Here is a 17,865-nt window from a genome sequence, read left to right on the forward strand (position 1 = left end):
TGACGCGTGTTTTTTTTTTTTTTTTTTTTTTTTTGGGAAGTCTCTGGAGAGGCGGGCGCTTCGCATCTGCAGCGTCTCCGCGAGGGGTCGATCTCTTTGGATTTCCTTTTATAGCTACGTTATAGAGACTTGTTTAGATTATAATAGAAGAGATAGACACATTGGTGTATAGACACACGTCCTATACATAGGTAGGTGTTATATATACACATACATGTATATATATAGGGAGAGAGAGAGAGAGAGAGAGAGTGTGTGTGTGTGTGTGTGAAAGAGCATGTAAATGTATGTATGCGTGTGTCTATGACGTTGGGAAAAGTGAGGTATTGCGAGACTAGACATACTGGTAAAGACACTCAAAGTGGAGCACGGAAATATCCACTGAGCAACTGTCTGCTCTCCTCAAAGTATATCTTGGCCTGTTGAAAGGCAGAACTGCAACATCTGAGCCAGTCCTGTGGAGTATTGGCGTTGGCAACTAGAGGATCGTCCTCATATGCAACACTCTCCTTTTTCCCATAGTTCTGGATTCTTTCACATTCGTTTTGTACCATTTGTAAGCCTAATGCAGCAGCAGAACCTTTTAAATAGTGCCCCAATTGTGATAACTGCCTCAAGTTATCCTCTGTGTCCCCATTGTTGTCGCCTAATAACTCCTCAATTTTTGTAAAAGTGTCCTTGGCTTGCTCAACAAACGTCTCAATCAATGAAAATGCAAACCCTTCCTCGTCCTCGTCCATCAGCAATATCTCTTGGAATATCGTCCAGTTTATAAGCTTGGAATTCTCTAATGTCTCTTGTGTGACAGACATATCTATATTGGTGTGTGTGATAATATTGGCACTTGCAGTGTTTGGTGTTCTCTGGGTTCTTTCTCTTTTCTTTGAATCCCTTTACGGTATTTGCCTTTTAGCTTCTTGTAGTCAACTGAAAGGGGGGTCGCTATAGATGGTTCAAATGTCTATAGGCTTGGATATCCAAAAGATTTATTTGTATTTCTCTGTATACAAATAAATGCCAGTATATATATTTGCATATATCTTTATAGCGATGCCCCAACACGGGATGATTGTACAGGCCCTGGAATTATTTGACCGGACAACTCAGTTTTTCCTCAGTTTTTTTTTTCTTCCATCCCTCTCCTCGGATTACTCGCTCCCTACATTAACCTTATGTAATACACTATGCTTTAAAGCAGTAGACACATTGTCACATCTAGATCTGTTAAACAACGATGTTGTCAACCTCTTCTTTCTACAACGTAGATGTAAATACATAACCAACTTTCTCACTACATTTTACTTTACGTTTGCTTCCACCATCTATCCTACTTGTATTCGTTTCCGTTTCCGTTTTCTTTTGTCTTCACGGTTGGGTCTTGTGTTCTAATAATATTTCTTATATCGTACACTATATAATGAAGCACATTGTGTTTTTGGTACACTTGCTTCTCTCTTTCTTTCTTTTTTTTTCTACTGAAACTCTATGCTAGATCTATTTGGTCAAATCGTACAAATCGCCTAACTTGTCGGCATAATATGTGACATCAGAATGGCCATTGGCAACACTCTCTTCAACTTCAATGCCTGTTAAAACCAACAACGTATCAATGCCATTGACACTTCCAAACTTCATATCTGTATTCAATCGATCACCGACCATTATGGTGGTTTCCTTGTTCAGGGAATGATGGCTTAAAATCGAATCCATCATTCCGCTCTGTGGTTTGCCACAAATGGCATCTGGCTCACGGCCACTACAAAAGGAGGCAACTTCAACTATAGACCCAGCACCGGGCAACTTGGTCTTGCCAAAGGGGAAAGTCGAATCGATGTTTGTCGCAATAAAGGGGATCTTCCTGTCAAAGAGGTACTGTTGCGTGATGGCGATTTTGAGATAAGTGACCTGGAAATCCAAACCAACAATGACGCATCCAACTTGTGGGTCAATTAGCGATTGGATATTGTCAACTGTCAACTCTTCCTCTTGGAACTTTGCCTCTAAATCCTTGAACGTGACTGTCTCATACCCAAACTTCTCAACTTCTTTAGTGATCCCCTCTTGTCCTAAGACCCAAATCTTCTTGGCCTTATCCAATTGGAGAACTTCGTTAATATAAATGGCTGTTGAGTAACACGAATTGATGATTTGTTCCAACTCGACCCCATGGATGCCAAGTCCCGCCAGCTTCTCAATGTACTGGTCCCTGGCCTTTGTGGAATTGTTGGATACAAAAATCAAATTCTTCTTCTTACTCTGCAATAACTCGAGTGTTTCCTTAACTGATGGAAGCAGCTCATTACCAATCCAAATCACTCCATCACAATCAAAGAGGTATGTGTCGTACTTGTCGAGGATCTTCTCTGCAGCGCCCCTAGTGGCAATCTTAATAGTCATGGCTATCTGTGTCCAAACCGGTATACGTATGTGTGTGTGTGTGTGTGTGTGTATCTGGGGGTAATCTACAACCAACTACCAATATTGATGATATCTACTTTTACCATTGAAACAAACACACTCAATACCGTCCAAGTCCCGGATCTTACAATTCCGAATATTTCCAACCAATGCTGAGCCACCTAAATTCTTCCTAAAGTTTGGGTTCGGTGAACTTGCCGAAAAGAGCAGTGGCGACCGAGCCGTAGAGTAGAGGAAAAATGGGAACACCAAAACCTGAAAAATGCACAACGACAACGACAACGACAACGACAACGACAACCACCATCACCCGTGCACCATACCAAAAATAAAGATGGATTCTCGTTTATGGATGTTTAAGCTTTTTTTTTTTTTTTTTTTTTTTCGTCCCTCTAATTTGCCAGTGCGAGAATTGGGTTTCCCCTGTTCTCAGCAATGAAGGGAAAAATGGCCAAATTTTGTTCCAGCGAGGGGGGAAAGTGCAATTTTCTACGCGAAAGGGAATGTTGAGAAAGAGGAAAATCAGTGTGCCATAGTGAAAGTTATAGAGGGGCGGAATTGCTCCAATGGTTTGGTATTTGAAGGTTTACATATACATATATATATATATATATATATACATACACATCTACACAGACACACCTAGCACCAGAAACAACCAACAATGGCGCACCACCAAGACCTACCACCAGTCCAAGGTTACGAGAAGATCCAATGGAAGAGAAACCTTCCATCGAGAGGGTTCAGACCGTCCATCTGGCTCGGCATGCTTGTGGCCATGTCCTCATACGGGTTCTACAAGCTAATCCAAGGTAACAGAGAACAGGTTGAGCTCTCCAGAGAGAAGTTGCAGGCAAGAATCAACATTCTTCCTCTTTTACAAGCAGAACAAGACAGAGACGTTTTAAGGAGATCGCTTGCTTACTACAACAGAGAGGCGGAAATTATGAAGGACGTTCCATGGTGGGAAGTTAAAAACACATACTCCGACAAGAACGAGTTCCACCCTCCACACACTGTTCTCACGGGTAAACAGCTCGACAAGAATGGCTGGTTCTGGAACGCAAACTCAAAGGACAGATACGACTGATTCTCTCTCTCTCTCTTTCTCTCTCTCTCTTTGTAGTTGTTTCTATTGCACCTCCTATACCTTCTACTCAAAGCAACTGATGTACATCTTGCTCGATACTTCACGTCTCCGTGCTCTATTTATTCTCTCATCGATACTATTTATTTACACTTATATTTATATATTGTTATATATAACTACTCCACATTATTTATATTCTTGACTGTTATTTGTGCACACACCTCCAGATGCTCTGAAACGTAGAATCCACATTTACAATACTCACATTAAAACAGGCGCGGCGTTAACGTTTTTTTTTTTTTTTTTTTTTTGCCTCTTTATTTCTTGTGTTTGGTATTATAAGCTTACTCTCTTTTGTTTGAATATATATATATGTATAAATACCAATATTAATATTGACACAGATATAGATATAGACACAAAGTTGAACACTTTCTGTCGTTTGTAATAAGTGCAAGCTATTCTCAGTATACAGGATCCAATATGCTGCGCTACGTTCTATATGCTGCGTTGCTTGCTACACGGTTGCATGGTGCAATCTATGCAATTATTCCCGATTGTGACGAGACATACAACTATTGGGAGCCATTGAACTTTCTTGTTAGACACTTTGGTAAGCAGACTTGGGAATATTCTCCTGAATATGCCATTAGAAGCTATGCGTATTTGGTTCCTTACTCCTTGGTTAGCAACCCAATCAGCTGGATCAAACAATTATCCCAATACTTTGATTTTCACATTTCAGATTTCCCCCCATACACCGTTTTCTATGCTGTTCGTTTGGTTTTGGCCATTCTGTTTACTCTCTCCGAGATCAAGCTGTCTAAAACCTTGAAATTCCTAAATAAAAGAATTGGAAACTGGTTTCTTTTAGCTCAGATTTTATCACCTGGTATGTATCAAGCTTCGATCTCAATATTACCTAGTTCTTTTGCCCTATTATTTGGTATTCTATCAACAAACTATATTGTTTGCTATTTCAACATCCAAAAGTTTATTTGCTCAATTGACGAGGAATTGATTAACCTCGAAAATAAAGTCACCGTCAGTAAAGATTCAGACTCGGAAGTAGAAGACTTGGCTCCTCGTACAAATATGCTGCTCAACTTGTACAAAGTATCCACTCCTTTGATTTACAAATCATTCACTTTGACAGTCTTGTTTACTGCAATTGGCGGATTTGCAGGTTGGCCTTTTTCAATGGTCTTGATCGTCCCATTCGTCATTTATGCATTGATTAATGCAATCACTTATTCGCCAAAATCAGTTTTGAAGAATAATTACAGTGCTTCAAAGGCCTTGTCAACATACTTCTTTGCAGGCGTCAGTTGTTTGTTCTTCATTCCTTATTTTATCTCCCAATTTGATTCTTTATTCTATAGGAAGGCCACCTATGTTGCTTGGAATATTTTATCTTACAATGTTTTCCAAAGAGATGAACTAACAGGTCCTGAAATTTTCGGTACTGAATCTGTAGGCTACTACTTGAAAAACCTGTTGTTGAATTATCATGTTTTGTTTGTTATTGCAACTGCTAACTTCTTAACTCTATTCAATAGATATCAATTAATTATCTATAAACTGCCATTGCTTATTTGGTTTGCCATTTTCTTCTCTCAACCTCATAAGGAGGAAAGGTTCATTTACCCAGTTTACCATTTAATTTCAATCTCATTTGCTCAATTCATGTCATGTGATACGTTCAAAATTAACTGTTTCATGAAATTCATTAAGAAGATTTTGAACTTGGTGGTTATTTCATCAACCATTTTCCTCTTTTTGACTAGAGTTACTCATTTGAATACAAACTATTCTGCCCCAATTTCGACTTTCAAATACTTGTCAAAAGTATCCAATACAAATTCCCCATTATTGGAAAATGTCTGTATTGGTAGAGAGTGGTATCAGTTTCCCTCTTCGTTCTTTTTAAATGACAACCAACGTTTGAAATTCACTCAATCTAATTTTGACGGTATGTTACCTGGTGATTTCAGTGAGCCAAAATCAAATACATTTGAAGCTATCTTCAATGCAACCTCAGAGCTCAAACCAGGGTTTAATAATATGAATAAATACAACCCAGTTTTTGTCGTCAGAGACTTGGACAAATGTACCTATTATGTTGATACCAACAAGGAAATTTCTTCCTCAGATGCAACTTCCTTAGAATACTGGGATATTATGTATTGCGAAAAATTCATTGATGTTGATAACTCCAAAGGTCTGGAAAGAATCTTGAACGTTTCTTCATTTTTAGATAGATTTATTATCCAACCATGGTTATATTTGCAATCAGACTTATCGACTATTGAACTGAATAGGAAACTCATGCAAATGGCAGGCATTATAGCTGATGGAAGAACTATGTACGATAATATCTACGCCAAGTTAGGTAAGCTGAGAGATTTGCTCAACGTCAATTTTGGAGAATATATTGGATCCCTGGAAACCAACGAATTTTGCGTTGCAAGAAAGATTTGAGTAGTAGAAGCACATATAGTATATATATAAATACATATAACATTTATAGTTCAATTTATAATCATGATACAAAAAAAAAAAAAAAAAATTAGCAACGAAATAATTATAATATAAGTTGTCTTACTTAGATGTCAACCTAAAGTCTTTAGTTCAATATGCAACTCATTAGATGGCGCATCTACCTCTACCTTTTTTGCTTTCTTGAGTAACAACTGGATTTTTGATTTTAGTTCATCTTCTGAATTTTGGATAGTTTCTTTGAAGATTTCGGTATTGAAATCTACCAATTCAATAAGTTTGGAATGTACGTACTCCTCGTATCCAAATTTAGAGTTGAAAAACACCAGTATTGGTAGAATGAGCTCATACATTGATTCAATCTTGATATCATCAGTTAGTGTTTTAATATAGGTGACAAATATTTCAACTATTAATCTAGGTTCAGAAATTTGGATGCCTGAATCAGATAGAATCTCAATCAGTAGGGGGAATAGCTTTCGTAGTATATTTGCCGAAGTTCCAGTTTCGCTATTGTGAATTATCGACTTTACAGTTTGAACGGATAATGACACTAAATTCGAATCCGAAGAATTCAATCCAGAGACAATCATTTTGCTAATCAAATCAACATCAGAAGCGTCAATAATAATATCAGGTACGTTCTTAATTATAATAAATGTCAGTAGCTGATCTTCTTTGGAATCTTCTTTAACATTGAATATTTTGAAAATACTCTTAATATTTACAATGCTGTTTTCATTTCCCATTTCAATAGCCAAGGAGCGATAATTAATGAGTCCCCTTTGAATTACCGGTAACATCATGGTTGTTAGTTGAGGGTTATTAAATTCGTGAATCAAAATAAGCATATACATCAAGCAAGAATAAAGATCAATTTGAATAGGCATTGGTAATTTGTTTATCATTTCAATGAATGAAGAAAAACATTTCTTAATAAGCATGAAATCTGAATCATCAATAACAATTGTTGACCTGTCTAAAATTTCCTTATCTTTTATAAAGGTGAGTTTGGTCGATACTATCTTGATAATTAATCTGAGCAATTCAAATAATTTATCAAATTCCGAATATATCTCCTCAACTGATCTTTTATCATTTTGATCATTGAGTTTCAAATCATCGAAATAATCTAGGTATATCTCTTTTAATAATTCATTGATACTATTTAACAATTGGACCGAGAAAGCATCAGTGGAGATTGAAATAAGTTTGTTAATAATATCAACAAATTCACTGAAAATGTGTTCATTAAATAGTATCTTGATTGACAATTCAAGCTTAAAAAGTTTTTTCAGAGATCTCAAGATCCTAATATCTTCACTGTTAAACTGATTGACAGGCTTATTTGACCGTTTTGTCAGATATTCAATACACAAACCGAATATTGTCATGAAAAGCTTACCAATATCGTCACCTAAAATACCGATCAAGTAGTTATAATATTCTTGGTTGTCAATAACAATACAGATTGACTCAACAAAGTCAATCCAACAATTCTCGTATACCTGCAAATCAAACCCTTCACTCATTATATTGGGTTTAGCTCTTTCATATAAACTGTATCTATTCATTGCATATTCTCGAAGAGAATGCACCCACAATGTTATGAGCACCTTTGAATAAACTTGGAGTAATTCAACTAAATCGCCATTATCATTTTTATTTTCTTCACTCAAAATCAGCATTTTTGACCATGCTTGTAAAATATAAGTTTTTATCTTGTCTTCTGACTTTTTCGTTAGTATCGAAATATCTCCAATTTTCATGGTACCTTTACTGTTGTGACTGTTTGCCAAGTCTTCTAGAGAAGTTGTGAGAATTTTAATTATACGAGGCGCTTTTTTGACATTTGTAATGTTACTACTGATGAACCTTGATGATAGCACAATCCCTTCTCCTGCTAGTTCAATTGTAGACTCTTTATTAAAAGATGGTATAATTGCACTCATTATCTGTGCTTGTTGCTGGTCAAGAATCGATATATCAGGGTACAATGGATCCTTCATATCGGAATATAAATGTATTATATTTCCTAATAACTTTAAAGACGTGATTCGAAGAGTGACCAAATTTGAAGTCGACGAAGTAAACGCAATTCGAACAAACTCGTTGATTTTCTTTGACAACAATAGTTTTAACCTGTCATCAAACTCACAAAATGTTAATAGCTTGTTCAACATTTCCATCACGAATAATCTAAATTTCCAGCTAACTTGATCGTTGGATAAATCTAACCAATTTTCAAAGTTGGAGTTGCTCGAATCACTGGTATTGTAGACTATGTCATTATCATCCGCGTCATCATCATCATCATTGTCACCATCATCATTACTATTATCATTGAAATTCTTTTTTATATTTGATGGTGATGTCAAGGTTTCTTCTGCTTCATTCAGAGCATCCGGATTTGATGTCGGTGACGAAGGCTGTTGTGTATGTTTCGATTCAACTTTGGGGGTTTTCAAGGTGGAAGGTTTAGCATCATTAACAGGCATATGGAAATACATCCCTGCGTTATTTATTCTCTTTTCAAATGTCTTCATCAGAGGTGAAACTAATGCAGATTTATTTATATTGTAATATTTGACAAGTTTAGTAAACCATGTATACCTTTCCTCAGTTCCTCTCTCAGTACATTCGTCCATGAGAATTCTAACAATATTTTTGATTGATTCGTTATCCGGATCAGATTCCAAGGCTATCCACAAGAGCTGCTCATATTGACTATCGATTATTTCATTGTCTTCCAATTTGAATAGTTGGAATGCTGATTCTAATGATATCTCCAATAATATCTGACTAGTGGTACAGGGGAAACATTCTATCGTATTTTCATTATCATATTCATCGTCAAATGGTAAACCAGCCAAAGAATGCCCATATACTCCGGTTTTGAAATTGTTAATAATAAGTAACCGCGTAAGAAATTTATAGTTGCTGAGATCAATAATACTTTTATCAAATACCAACAACTGTTCATATATTTTTAATAGTTCTCGAACTACAATCTCGTAGTCAAAATGTACTAGGTACTGAAAGTTAAATAATAGCTTATTCAACTGACTTTTTAGATCTTCATCAAACATTCTAATTGCAGGCCCAGAAACATTAACCAACGATCTCAGTAATTTTACCATCCAATTTACAGAATTTGAATATTCTCTGAAGTTAATATTCGAAGAAACAGTTGTCTCGGATCTAATACCGAAGTTATCATCTAGCCAGGTTTTCTCCAGATAAATCAGAACTTTATGAATCAAGTCATTAGATACTTCTAAATTCGACTTTCCATTCATAAATGTATCTAACGCTTGTAAAGTTGCACCATGCACAACAGGGTGGGGGTCCTTCAATAATGTAAAAATCGTTGAGGTGATTTTGGAGGTGTTGATCATATTAGAATATTTGGTTAACTGTGCTAATGATTTAATATAAAAAGCCCTAACGTTAGGAATGTTATTCTCTGCAATTGCATTGATCATTATTGCAACCTCATTATGTAGAAGTTCTTCTTGTGTTTCCATTCCATCAACAAGAGAGCAACAGAGACCAATACTTTCCGAGTTCAGATTAACCATATAGACGTCTTCGAAGCTAATATTTTTCAAAGTTTCAATAATTAAATGCGCAACCTCTTTCTTCAGCCTCAGTTTGAGTGATGTTTCAGCTTTAGAATTATACCTAGCCATATAGTTTAGTAGACTATGAAGAGAAATTGAAGAGTTAACAGAGATAGCCTTTTTTCTTAACATCAATGAGAATTCTTGTTTAATTTTTTTTTCATCAGTTTCATCAAAGTTAGAGTTTGTTTTCATATTTGAAAGAATTGTTTCCTTGGATTCATAGAAAATGTTACTTCTGATAGATTCAAGAACTGAAATTTGAACTTTTGGAGTCAAATATCCAAATGAAATAGCAAATAGTTCGATAGATGTATCAATCGTCATTGTATCTGTAGGTACAGGATACTTCATAGTATCGGTATAACCAACATCATATGAGTTGTTGTAGAGTAACATGAAAGAATCATGCAATAATGAGTGATTCAAGAAGGTATAGTTTCTAGACTCAGTAGTTTCGTCAAAAACAGAGATGTTCGACAAATTACTTTGCAAATTCGGAGATTCAATTAGAAATTGATTGTGATAGGGTGCTAAATCTATTTCCGACTCACTATTCCTGTTGACAAATTTGTAAGCGTGGTCTTTGATCATCAATTCATCAATTTTAAAATTGTTGAATTTACTGGTCATGCCGTACCAAACTCCGTCGTCAATATAGTACAATAAGTACTCTGAAATTTCATTGATTTGTATCTTCTTCTTGGATGTCTTCATAACCTTACCGTATGGATCCTTAAACTCATATCTGTATTTCTCGACATCACTAAAATTTTGAACTATTTCAATCAACATTGTGGAGTTGAGTTCATTCTTTATGTTAACATGGGGTAGTAGTTTTAGGTACGCTTCAAAGATTCGTAGTTTATTACCCGTAAGGGCGTTGGAAAAAAATTCAGGGACTTTCTTTGTTTTTACTTCGCCATATAGTTGAGTGATGAAAGTGTAACTCTTTGTTAAAATCTGAGTCAACTGTCTAACCAATTCACCATCTAAACTGTCATTGATAGACGTCAAATAATTAATATAGGTCACAACGCAAACTAGAGATTGATTTTTGATTTCCAAAATTTTCATCACTTCGCCGATGTTGAGGATAGCCTTTGAATCATCCGATGATTGTAAAAATCCATTAGGCAAAGAGTGTGCAAGCAAGTTTTTCCATATATTCAAAAACTGGGAGGAGTCTTGTAAAAAAAGGGTGGATGGGTCAGTCTTTTTACTACCGGAGGCGTAATTAAAAAGACCCAACAACAATATACAAGACACCAACTGCTTCTCATAACTGAAGTTGCTAATGTTGACGCCGTTATTAGATCCAAACAAATTGGAAGATATAACTGAGGTATTAAATTTCTTCAAAGCTTCAAAGGATATCGAAAATACCTTCAAAATGAAATCAGAAGTGATGTATTCTTTGGAAGTGTAAGAAAGGATAGATGCAATTAAATATGCGTTCGAATATGTTTCGTTGAATGTGTTTATCCCGTTGTTCCCAGCATCAAAGATCCCTATTAATTTTTCTAAAGAGTTGTTCATGATGCTAAAGCTCATATCTGGTTTGATTTTCAGTAGTTTCACCAATGTCTCAACAGCAATTACTCTAATTCTAAAGTTTTTATCAAAGCATAAGTCGGCTATCTTAAGCACCAACTGAGCTGCCATGTCTGAGCTTATGAAACTACCATTTCCGGAAAGCACATATTCATCCAAATCATCTATAATCAACTGTGCGAATTTCAGAATGTTGGATATGTACCATACGTTTTGATAATTTTCCGAAATAGCCTCCTGTAAAGTTTTAACTGGGAATTTTGAATCCGAAGGAAAATCACTTAGAACGAGTTTTGATAAAACAATCAATTTATTCGTATCATTATCTAGTTCTTTAATCAGATAAACGTGAATCAACTCCAAGTGGTTGAGAGTCTTAATCGCATAGTTCAAAGAAATGTTGTCATTAATTAGTATGTGGTTTGGATTGATGTCCCTCCTTTTGCTTGACAAAGAGGAGTTTTGGAGCTCAAATAAACTACAATAGATCAAGTTGATAATGGTGAAGAATTTCAATGAGATAAAGTTGACCGAGTTTGAGAATTTGGGCAGTTTAATTCTTTCGCTCTGATAGTATAGGTTAAGTTTGGATAAAAACTGGATCAAAGTTTCGATAAGAGCTGACTTCAAGTTGGAGCTCGAGGTTGTTAGTTTGTATTCATTGAATAGTAGGGTGATACCTAGTTTTAGGGCGTCATCTTCGGCACTGACATTTGAGCCAAACACAACATAGGTGAAAACCAGCAAGTCAGCCAGGTTTTTAGTTAGGGTCAATTTTAATTTTTTATGATCGGTATCCATTGAAGATATTATTAGGTTTAGATGAGTATTGATGGAATTTACATACTTCACTGCGGAGAATGGGACTTTTTTGTTTGTGATGGTTGAGGTGACATACCTATCTGATTTCAAAATGGAGGTCAGTATGGAGAAGCCATGTAAAACCGAAGTCAATGGGTAAGTGAAAACAGGATCGGAAGGGTTTGGGTTCCTTTGAGTGAGAAATTTAACGAGTTTGAACAATCTACCCAAAAGTTTTTCATCCAAAACGATATTTGAATTATCATGGGCCAAAATAATGTCAATCAAGTGCACCATATCTGAGAAATAGTTGGACTTGAAATGACCATTTTCAATGGCTGAATTATAAGACTCATTGAGTTTACTTAAATGTTTGTATAAGCCAGTTACCAGCAAAGATTTTGTGTTATTCAAGAACCCGTTGAATTTTGTGTAAATGAACTTCAATATTATAATGCTCAAATGTTTCAGGGAGGAATACCAGTTTTTCGATATTGAAATTTTCTTTACATTTGAGAGGACCAATTCTGACAATTTATTGACCAATTCTATAATGAGAATGGTGAATTTCTCGTGTCCATTTTTCATCATGATATTCAAGTTGAAAGTGATTGTTTTCGCCAAGATTGTATCTAAATTGACCGACAAGATTTTCACTACTTTTGATTTCTCATAAGTGATGAAGAGATAATCCAGTAGTTCGACAAGCTGGGTATGGACAAACAAGATGTCATCATTATACGAGGATGAATACTCGGAGTTATATTGCTGGAGCTGCTGGTGCAATGAGGTGAGTGTGTCATACAGAAACGTCCGTGAAGCAAAAAAGGACGAATCTTTTGCGTCCATGTCGTTGTTGTAGATCAAATGTGGTTTCCATGATTGGAAAGCGTATTCATTTCTGTCCAAAGACATGATTGCAGGAATGGAATTGCACAGCTAGACGTCGAAACACTATCGATGACGGTGGAGGAGAGTTTACACAGGATGAATGCGATTTCAGCCACCTGTAGCTAATGGACACTGCCTCAGAGGGCTAAACACGTATACAACAACAAATACCGTCTAATGTACATTTGCCATAAGATTAGTTCGCGCTGGAAAAGTTTACATTGGGGCCACTGTCAATATGAACCTGTCAGATATTGGTGCTGCGTTTTGAGCAAGGGTGCCCATGGGGTCATAAGAGTCACATAGGGCAACCTCAATTGCCAAGAAGATACAGAGTCTAACAGAGGTGTGCAGGATCCTACACAAAATTGCAGGAGATCTTCCAAACATGTCGAGGTGATGGCTAGAATGGGTGTCAGGAGTAAATGGCTCTCTTGTTCACACTGTTTTGTCTTGTCCATACTTTTTCATCTTGTTCCTCCTGGTGTTCCATAATTTGCTCGGCACGTCACGTGACACTGCTGTTCCCCTCTCCCCCCCCTTTCTTCAGATAGGGACATCTCCCATATGCAGCAGAGATTTGCAGAACGGAAATGTGCGAGACTTGTCTTTTGGCGCCGACGCGACGCGACAAAAAGAAGAATCCACTACTTCTATTGCTAGTTCTCTTACTACCACAAGTGGCAGGAAAAGTATACCTGGTCGACAATACGTAAACACACCACGTGACCCGCACACCCGCCATGGCGCTGCAGCACCACGTGACCCGCACTGCGCCACAAAACCGGCGGAGTGTGCAATCGCCGTCGATGAGACAACAAAGTGTGGGGAAACCCGCACAGGCCAAATTAGGAAGAAATTAAAATAGGGGAAACCCCCCCCAGGAGGGGGATGGTTGCATCTCCTACTGGCTATTTCCCACAGCCCCCCCGTCCCCGCATTGTTGGGGATTCTGATCCGATGGCTTTCCGTGCGATTTCCGTACACTTTTCTCGTTCCTGGCCAAAAAAGCCCACACTTCTACCCAGTCAACCCCGTCATCGCCAAGATCGCTTAATATCCCCCCCTATTGTCTCCCATTGTTGAGCAAAGACTCGGGATCTGATCCAGCCCAAATTTTGCTGTGTTTTTTCTTTTTCTTCGCTTTATTGACAGTCAGCCCATTATTTGTCATTTTACATGGCCATCTTATTAGAGTGAAGGATTTTTATGGGGAAATACCACCCACCCTAAACGACCGTACTTGTATGTACACACGTATATATATATACATATATACATATATATATTTCCAAAGATACTCTAGTGTATACTAGTTTAACATCGTTTACTTTATTGTTCCTCACCACACCATACTATTCTGCACTAGATCATTTTAACCTCCTACCCCCCATACCCCTAGTATACAGAGACCCCCCCCTCCCACAAGTAGGTATTTTAGCCACACGCAACTATGACACGGAAAGTGGCTTTGATTTTGAAAGACCATACTCCACCAGAGACATATTGCAAACACGAGCAGAAGGACTCGGAAAGCAAGATCCCTTCACCAAAACCGTTGGATTTTCACAACAGGCCACCGGTGCATCACCACAAGCATAGTCATGGACATCGAGATGCAGATGAAGGTAGCGGTAATGATCATGAAAATGCATTGGACAAGAAGTTGCATTTACCTGCAAGTTTGCCAATGTCTCACCACCACAGCATGATGTGCACCATACCGGCAAGAGACAGTGACAATGGTACTGTCTTTAACCACAAATACATGCGTGACCACACGTTTGTCCCTGACCACGACACAGAAGGATATAGGAGAACTTCCTTGGACGACACAGACACCCCGAACCATCAGAGAAAGGGTTCTGTTCCAATGATTGGCTCCTTGGTTTACTATAAGAGGAAATCCAGAGACGCCGAGGATGGAAATGGTCCTCTTTACTCCAACACAGAAGACATCAAAGATACCAGCAATAATCCCGACACTACAACAACATCGACTACTACTACGAATAATACAATTACTACTACTACTAATACCACTGTTACCAACACTAGTGATAATATCAACAACTACATTTTCCACCCAATGGGCCATGTCAGCTCAGAGGTTCTCTTGGATTCCGACGTTTGTACTGATGCAGAGATTGAAACAGAAATTGAAACAGACACCGACACCGACACCGACAGCATTGTCCTCTCCCGAAGTGTCAATAGTTATCATCGCCGCCCTTCTCCAGGAAACCTGAGAAGACACTTCTCCACTCCTACTGTCACCCAGGCCTTTGCACGCTCCCAGTACGACGAGTTTGGCATGATCAACTCCAGAATCAGATCCCAGCTCAACCCAAAGACAAAGAAAATGAACAAGTTTCTCCACGACCAGACCCTCAAGAACCACCTGGTCACCTCAAACTACCACATTCCCGGATTCGACCCCGACCCAACCCCGCCAACGCCCTCTATAAACACGTCTCCCCAAGACTCTATATCCCAGTCCAACAGTACGGACTCCAACAATAACAATGGGCACAGGCGCCATAGTAGAAGATTAACATGTGCTATGATTTTCACCAGCCCAAAAGTGGTGGAACTTTAATATCTTCAAATAATATACCTTACGAATGCCATGTATATATATATATATATATAATAATAATCATCATACACAAGTATGCAAGTACGAAAATATGCTAAACTACAAGTATTGGGATCCCCAAATGTACAAATACACACATGTACAAATGTTCTAAAATGCTGTTATTCTAATACGCAAATGGACAACCATCCAAATAAGTCTACATGTACCTGCCACAGGTAGATCCAACCAATATCTCCTACCATTAGCCACCCCTCAAAAATAAAACTCTCGGAGTTTAAAAGATACTGCACGGGAAAACGCGTTTCTCATTGGCATTTTTCATGGCGCGTCTGATTGCAGGTTCCTCGCAGAGCCTAACTGGGATTTGCATGAGTTTTTTTTTTTCTTTTACGTGAGGTTTTGACTAGCTGATTATCAATTTACAAGGCTTAACTAAGACACATCTTTTGTCAACTAAGTCGGTATAACGTTGCGCCACCAATGCCGGACGTTCCTTTACCACCCGCACTTGATTTGCTTGCAGAGGAGAGTCAGTCTTCCTTGTCAAGCTTATCCTCTCACTCTAAACGTAAGAGAAACGTCCAAGAGTTGCAATCAAATAACCTCTCTCCTAGTGATTGTCAAGAGAGTAACACTAGCAACTGCACTAGGACACGAGCCATATACGCCAATATAGACAGTTCGTCTTCATTTGTCAATGATCTTGAATATAACATTGGTACTAGATTGTACAATGACACATCAAGCACAATACTCAACTATAACAATGAGCTGAACAGTGATGCATTCAGCAACATTCCGAGTTCACCTGTTTTCGGTGAACACTTGGACAATACTATTGGGCGAGATCCATTGAGATCGGATGCGTTCGATGACCTTGTCCAGTTGAATAATCCTGACTCGGAACTTGGTCTGCGACCTACAATTCCCTCATCTCCGACGCTGGTGCCCACACAGTTATCAGCTGCTTCGCAGTCGTTGCAACAACCATCACAGCCTCAATCTTTTGATAAGGCTTCTGCGTTTCAGAGGCCTCAATTGCACAAGGCCGTGCATTGTCTGTCTAGACACGGCTCGACGTTCAACGAACAACCACATAAAAAGAAACAGCGGCTCTACTATAAAGATGACTTCCCAAGGGAACATCCAATGAACAGAACATCATCTTCAATTCCTGCTTCCCTGCTACATTCGTCGAAAATTGAGTTTGCCATTGATCGAGAGGGCCATGTTTATGGATACAATCTTGAGAAAGATGAGCTTCCGACAGGTTACTCGCCAACGCTGTACGATGAACCTGTATATTTTGTCGTGAAAAACACCAGGGAAGCAGAAATCAAGGTTCAGAGGATAATCGATGACTTGATGGAAAACGAGAACATTGATCCAAAAACAGGTGAGTGCTTGCTGGACTTGAAAGATCTAAAACTAAACTCCTTTCCTGATAGCATATCGGATTTACAAGACTTTGTTAGCATTATCAACGGCAACATCGTTAAGCCTTTTATAGTTATAGATGCTGCCATCAATAACTTGAGATCAATTAATCCCAACATCTTTAAATTGGAGAGACTGAGGAGTATAACTCTGCGGAATAACAAAATTGCTAGATTGACAGGTAACATTGAAAAAGCCCAGTCGTTACATACACTGAATTTGGGTATGAATAAACTGAAATTTTTGCCTCATAATATACTCAAATTGAATAATCTTCGTGTATTGGCAATAACAGGGAATCCGATGATCCAGCCATCGTCTGTTGATAAGATCTTCAATGTCAACGAGAAGTTGCTGAGACTGTACTGTCAAGAGTATCGAAGCACTGAATTTTTGGATAGCGATAAACAGCTGAAATATTTCAGCCGAATCCACTGGTTGAAGTCAAATCTGCACATAAGTAAAGGTGCGGCACATGCAAGCATAATGTCACGAAGCCTGACAACACTACAAGAGATGTGCGATGTAGAAGATCTAGTGGAATACAAGAATATCGATATGAAGTTCAGAATGAGATTGGAACAACAGAAACTGATCGAGAAGACAACACCGTGGGTACCTAAACTTTCGGAAATGGCTCTCCGGCAAGTCTCAAAGTACCTCATATCGGAATACGAGGTAGAGAAGTGGAAGGAATCCACTAACGAAATCATCTATAAACGTGCAATGAATGCATTGGTACATGGCACAAACGGTGAAACATGTGGCAACTGCAATGAAAATTGCATTGAGTCAGTTGCCGATATGCTTGAGTGGTGGGACTTCAAAGGCAGTAGGTCGGTGACTATAAAAAGGAGATTTTGCTGCAAACACTGTGCAATAAGTTGGAAAAAGAAGTTGGATAAGTTCAAATTGGTGGAATAGTTTACCATGTTTATACATATACATAC

The 17,865-nt window shown here is 38.0% G+C and overlaps 7 protein-coding genes across 7 annotated transcripts; 4 read left to right on the plus strand and 3 right to left on the minus strand.

Annotated features, from left to right (window-relative positions):
* Positions 1–356: 356 nt before the first annotated feature.
* C5L36_0C06650 (uncharacterized protein) lies at positions 357–812 on the minus strand (the record flags this gene model as incomplete). Its single annotated transcript, XM_029466360.1, has 1 exon — positions 357–812. The coding sequence occupies one exon, from the start codon at positions 810–812 to the stop codon at positions 357–359; it is 456 nt and encodes a 151-aa protein (XP_029322220.1).
* Positions 813–1,494: 682 nt separating this feature from the next.
* On the minus strand, positions 1,495–2,397 carry C5L36_0C06660 (uncharacterized protein; the record flags this gene model as incomplete). The annotated part of the gene is made up of 1 exon (XM_029466361.1): positions 1,495–2,397. One exon carries the CDS (start codon positions 2,395–2,397, stop codon positions 1,495–1,497), a length of 903 nt encoding a protein of 300 aa, XP_029322221.1.
* Positions 2,398–3,082: 685 nt separating this feature from the next.
* On the plus strand, positions 3,083–3,508 carry C5L36_0C06665 (uncharacterized protein; the record flags this gene model as incomplete). The annotated part of the gene is made up of 1 exon (XM_029466362.1): positions 3,083–3,508. The coding sequence occupies one exon, from the start codon at positions 3,083–3,085 to the stop codon at positions 3,506–3,508; it is 426 nt and encodes a 141-aa protein (XP_029322222.1).
* A 483-nt stretch (positions 3,509–3,991) lies between these two features.
* Positions 3,992–5,989, plus strand: C5L36_0C06670 (uncharacterized protein; the record flags this gene model as incomplete). The annotated part of the gene is made up of 1 exon (XM_029466363.1): positions 3,992–5,989. The coding sequence occupies one exon, from the start codon at positions 3,992–3,994 to the stop codon at positions 5,987–5,989; it is 1,998 nt and encodes a 665-aa protein (XP_029322223.1).
* A 131-nt stretch (positions 5,990–6,120) lies between these two features.
* Positions 6,121–12,900, minus strand: C5L36_0C06680 (uncharacterized protein; the record flags this gene model as incomplete). Its single annotated transcript, XM_029466364.1, has 1 exon — positions 6,121–12,900. The coding sequence occupies one exon, from the start codon at positions 12,898–12,900 to the stop codon at positions 6,121–6,123; it is 6,780 nt and encodes a 2,259-aa protein (XP_029322224.1).
* Positions 12,901–14,329: 1,429 nt separating this feature from the next.
* Positions 14,330–15,475, plus strand: C5L36_0C06685 (uncharacterized protein; the record flags this gene model as incomplete). Its single annotated transcript, XM_029466365.1, has 1 exon — positions 14,330–15,475. The coding sequence occupies one exon, from the start codon at positions 14,330–14,332 to the stop codon at positions 15,473–15,475; it is 1,146 nt and encodes a 381-aa protein (XP_029322225.1).
* A 483-nt stretch (positions 15,476–15,958) lies between these two features.
* On the plus strand, positions 15,959–17,839 carry C5L36_0C06690 (uncharacterized protein; the record flags this gene model as incomplete). Its single annotated transcript, XM_029466366.1, has 1 exon — positions 15,959–17,839. One exon carries the CDS (start codon positions 15,959–15,961, stop codon positions 17,837–17,839), a length of 1,881 nt encoding a protein of 626 aa, XP_029322226.1.
* Positions 17,840–17,865: the final 26 nt, after the last annotated feature.

This window comes from Pichia kudriavzevii, chromosome 3 (assembly GCF_003054445.1).
Source record: "Pichia kudriavzevii chromosome 3, complete sequence".
Classification (NCBI taxonomy): domain Eukaryota; kingdom Fungi; phylum Ascomycota; class Pichiomycetes; order Pichiales; family Pichiaceae; genus Pichia; species Pichia kudriavzevii.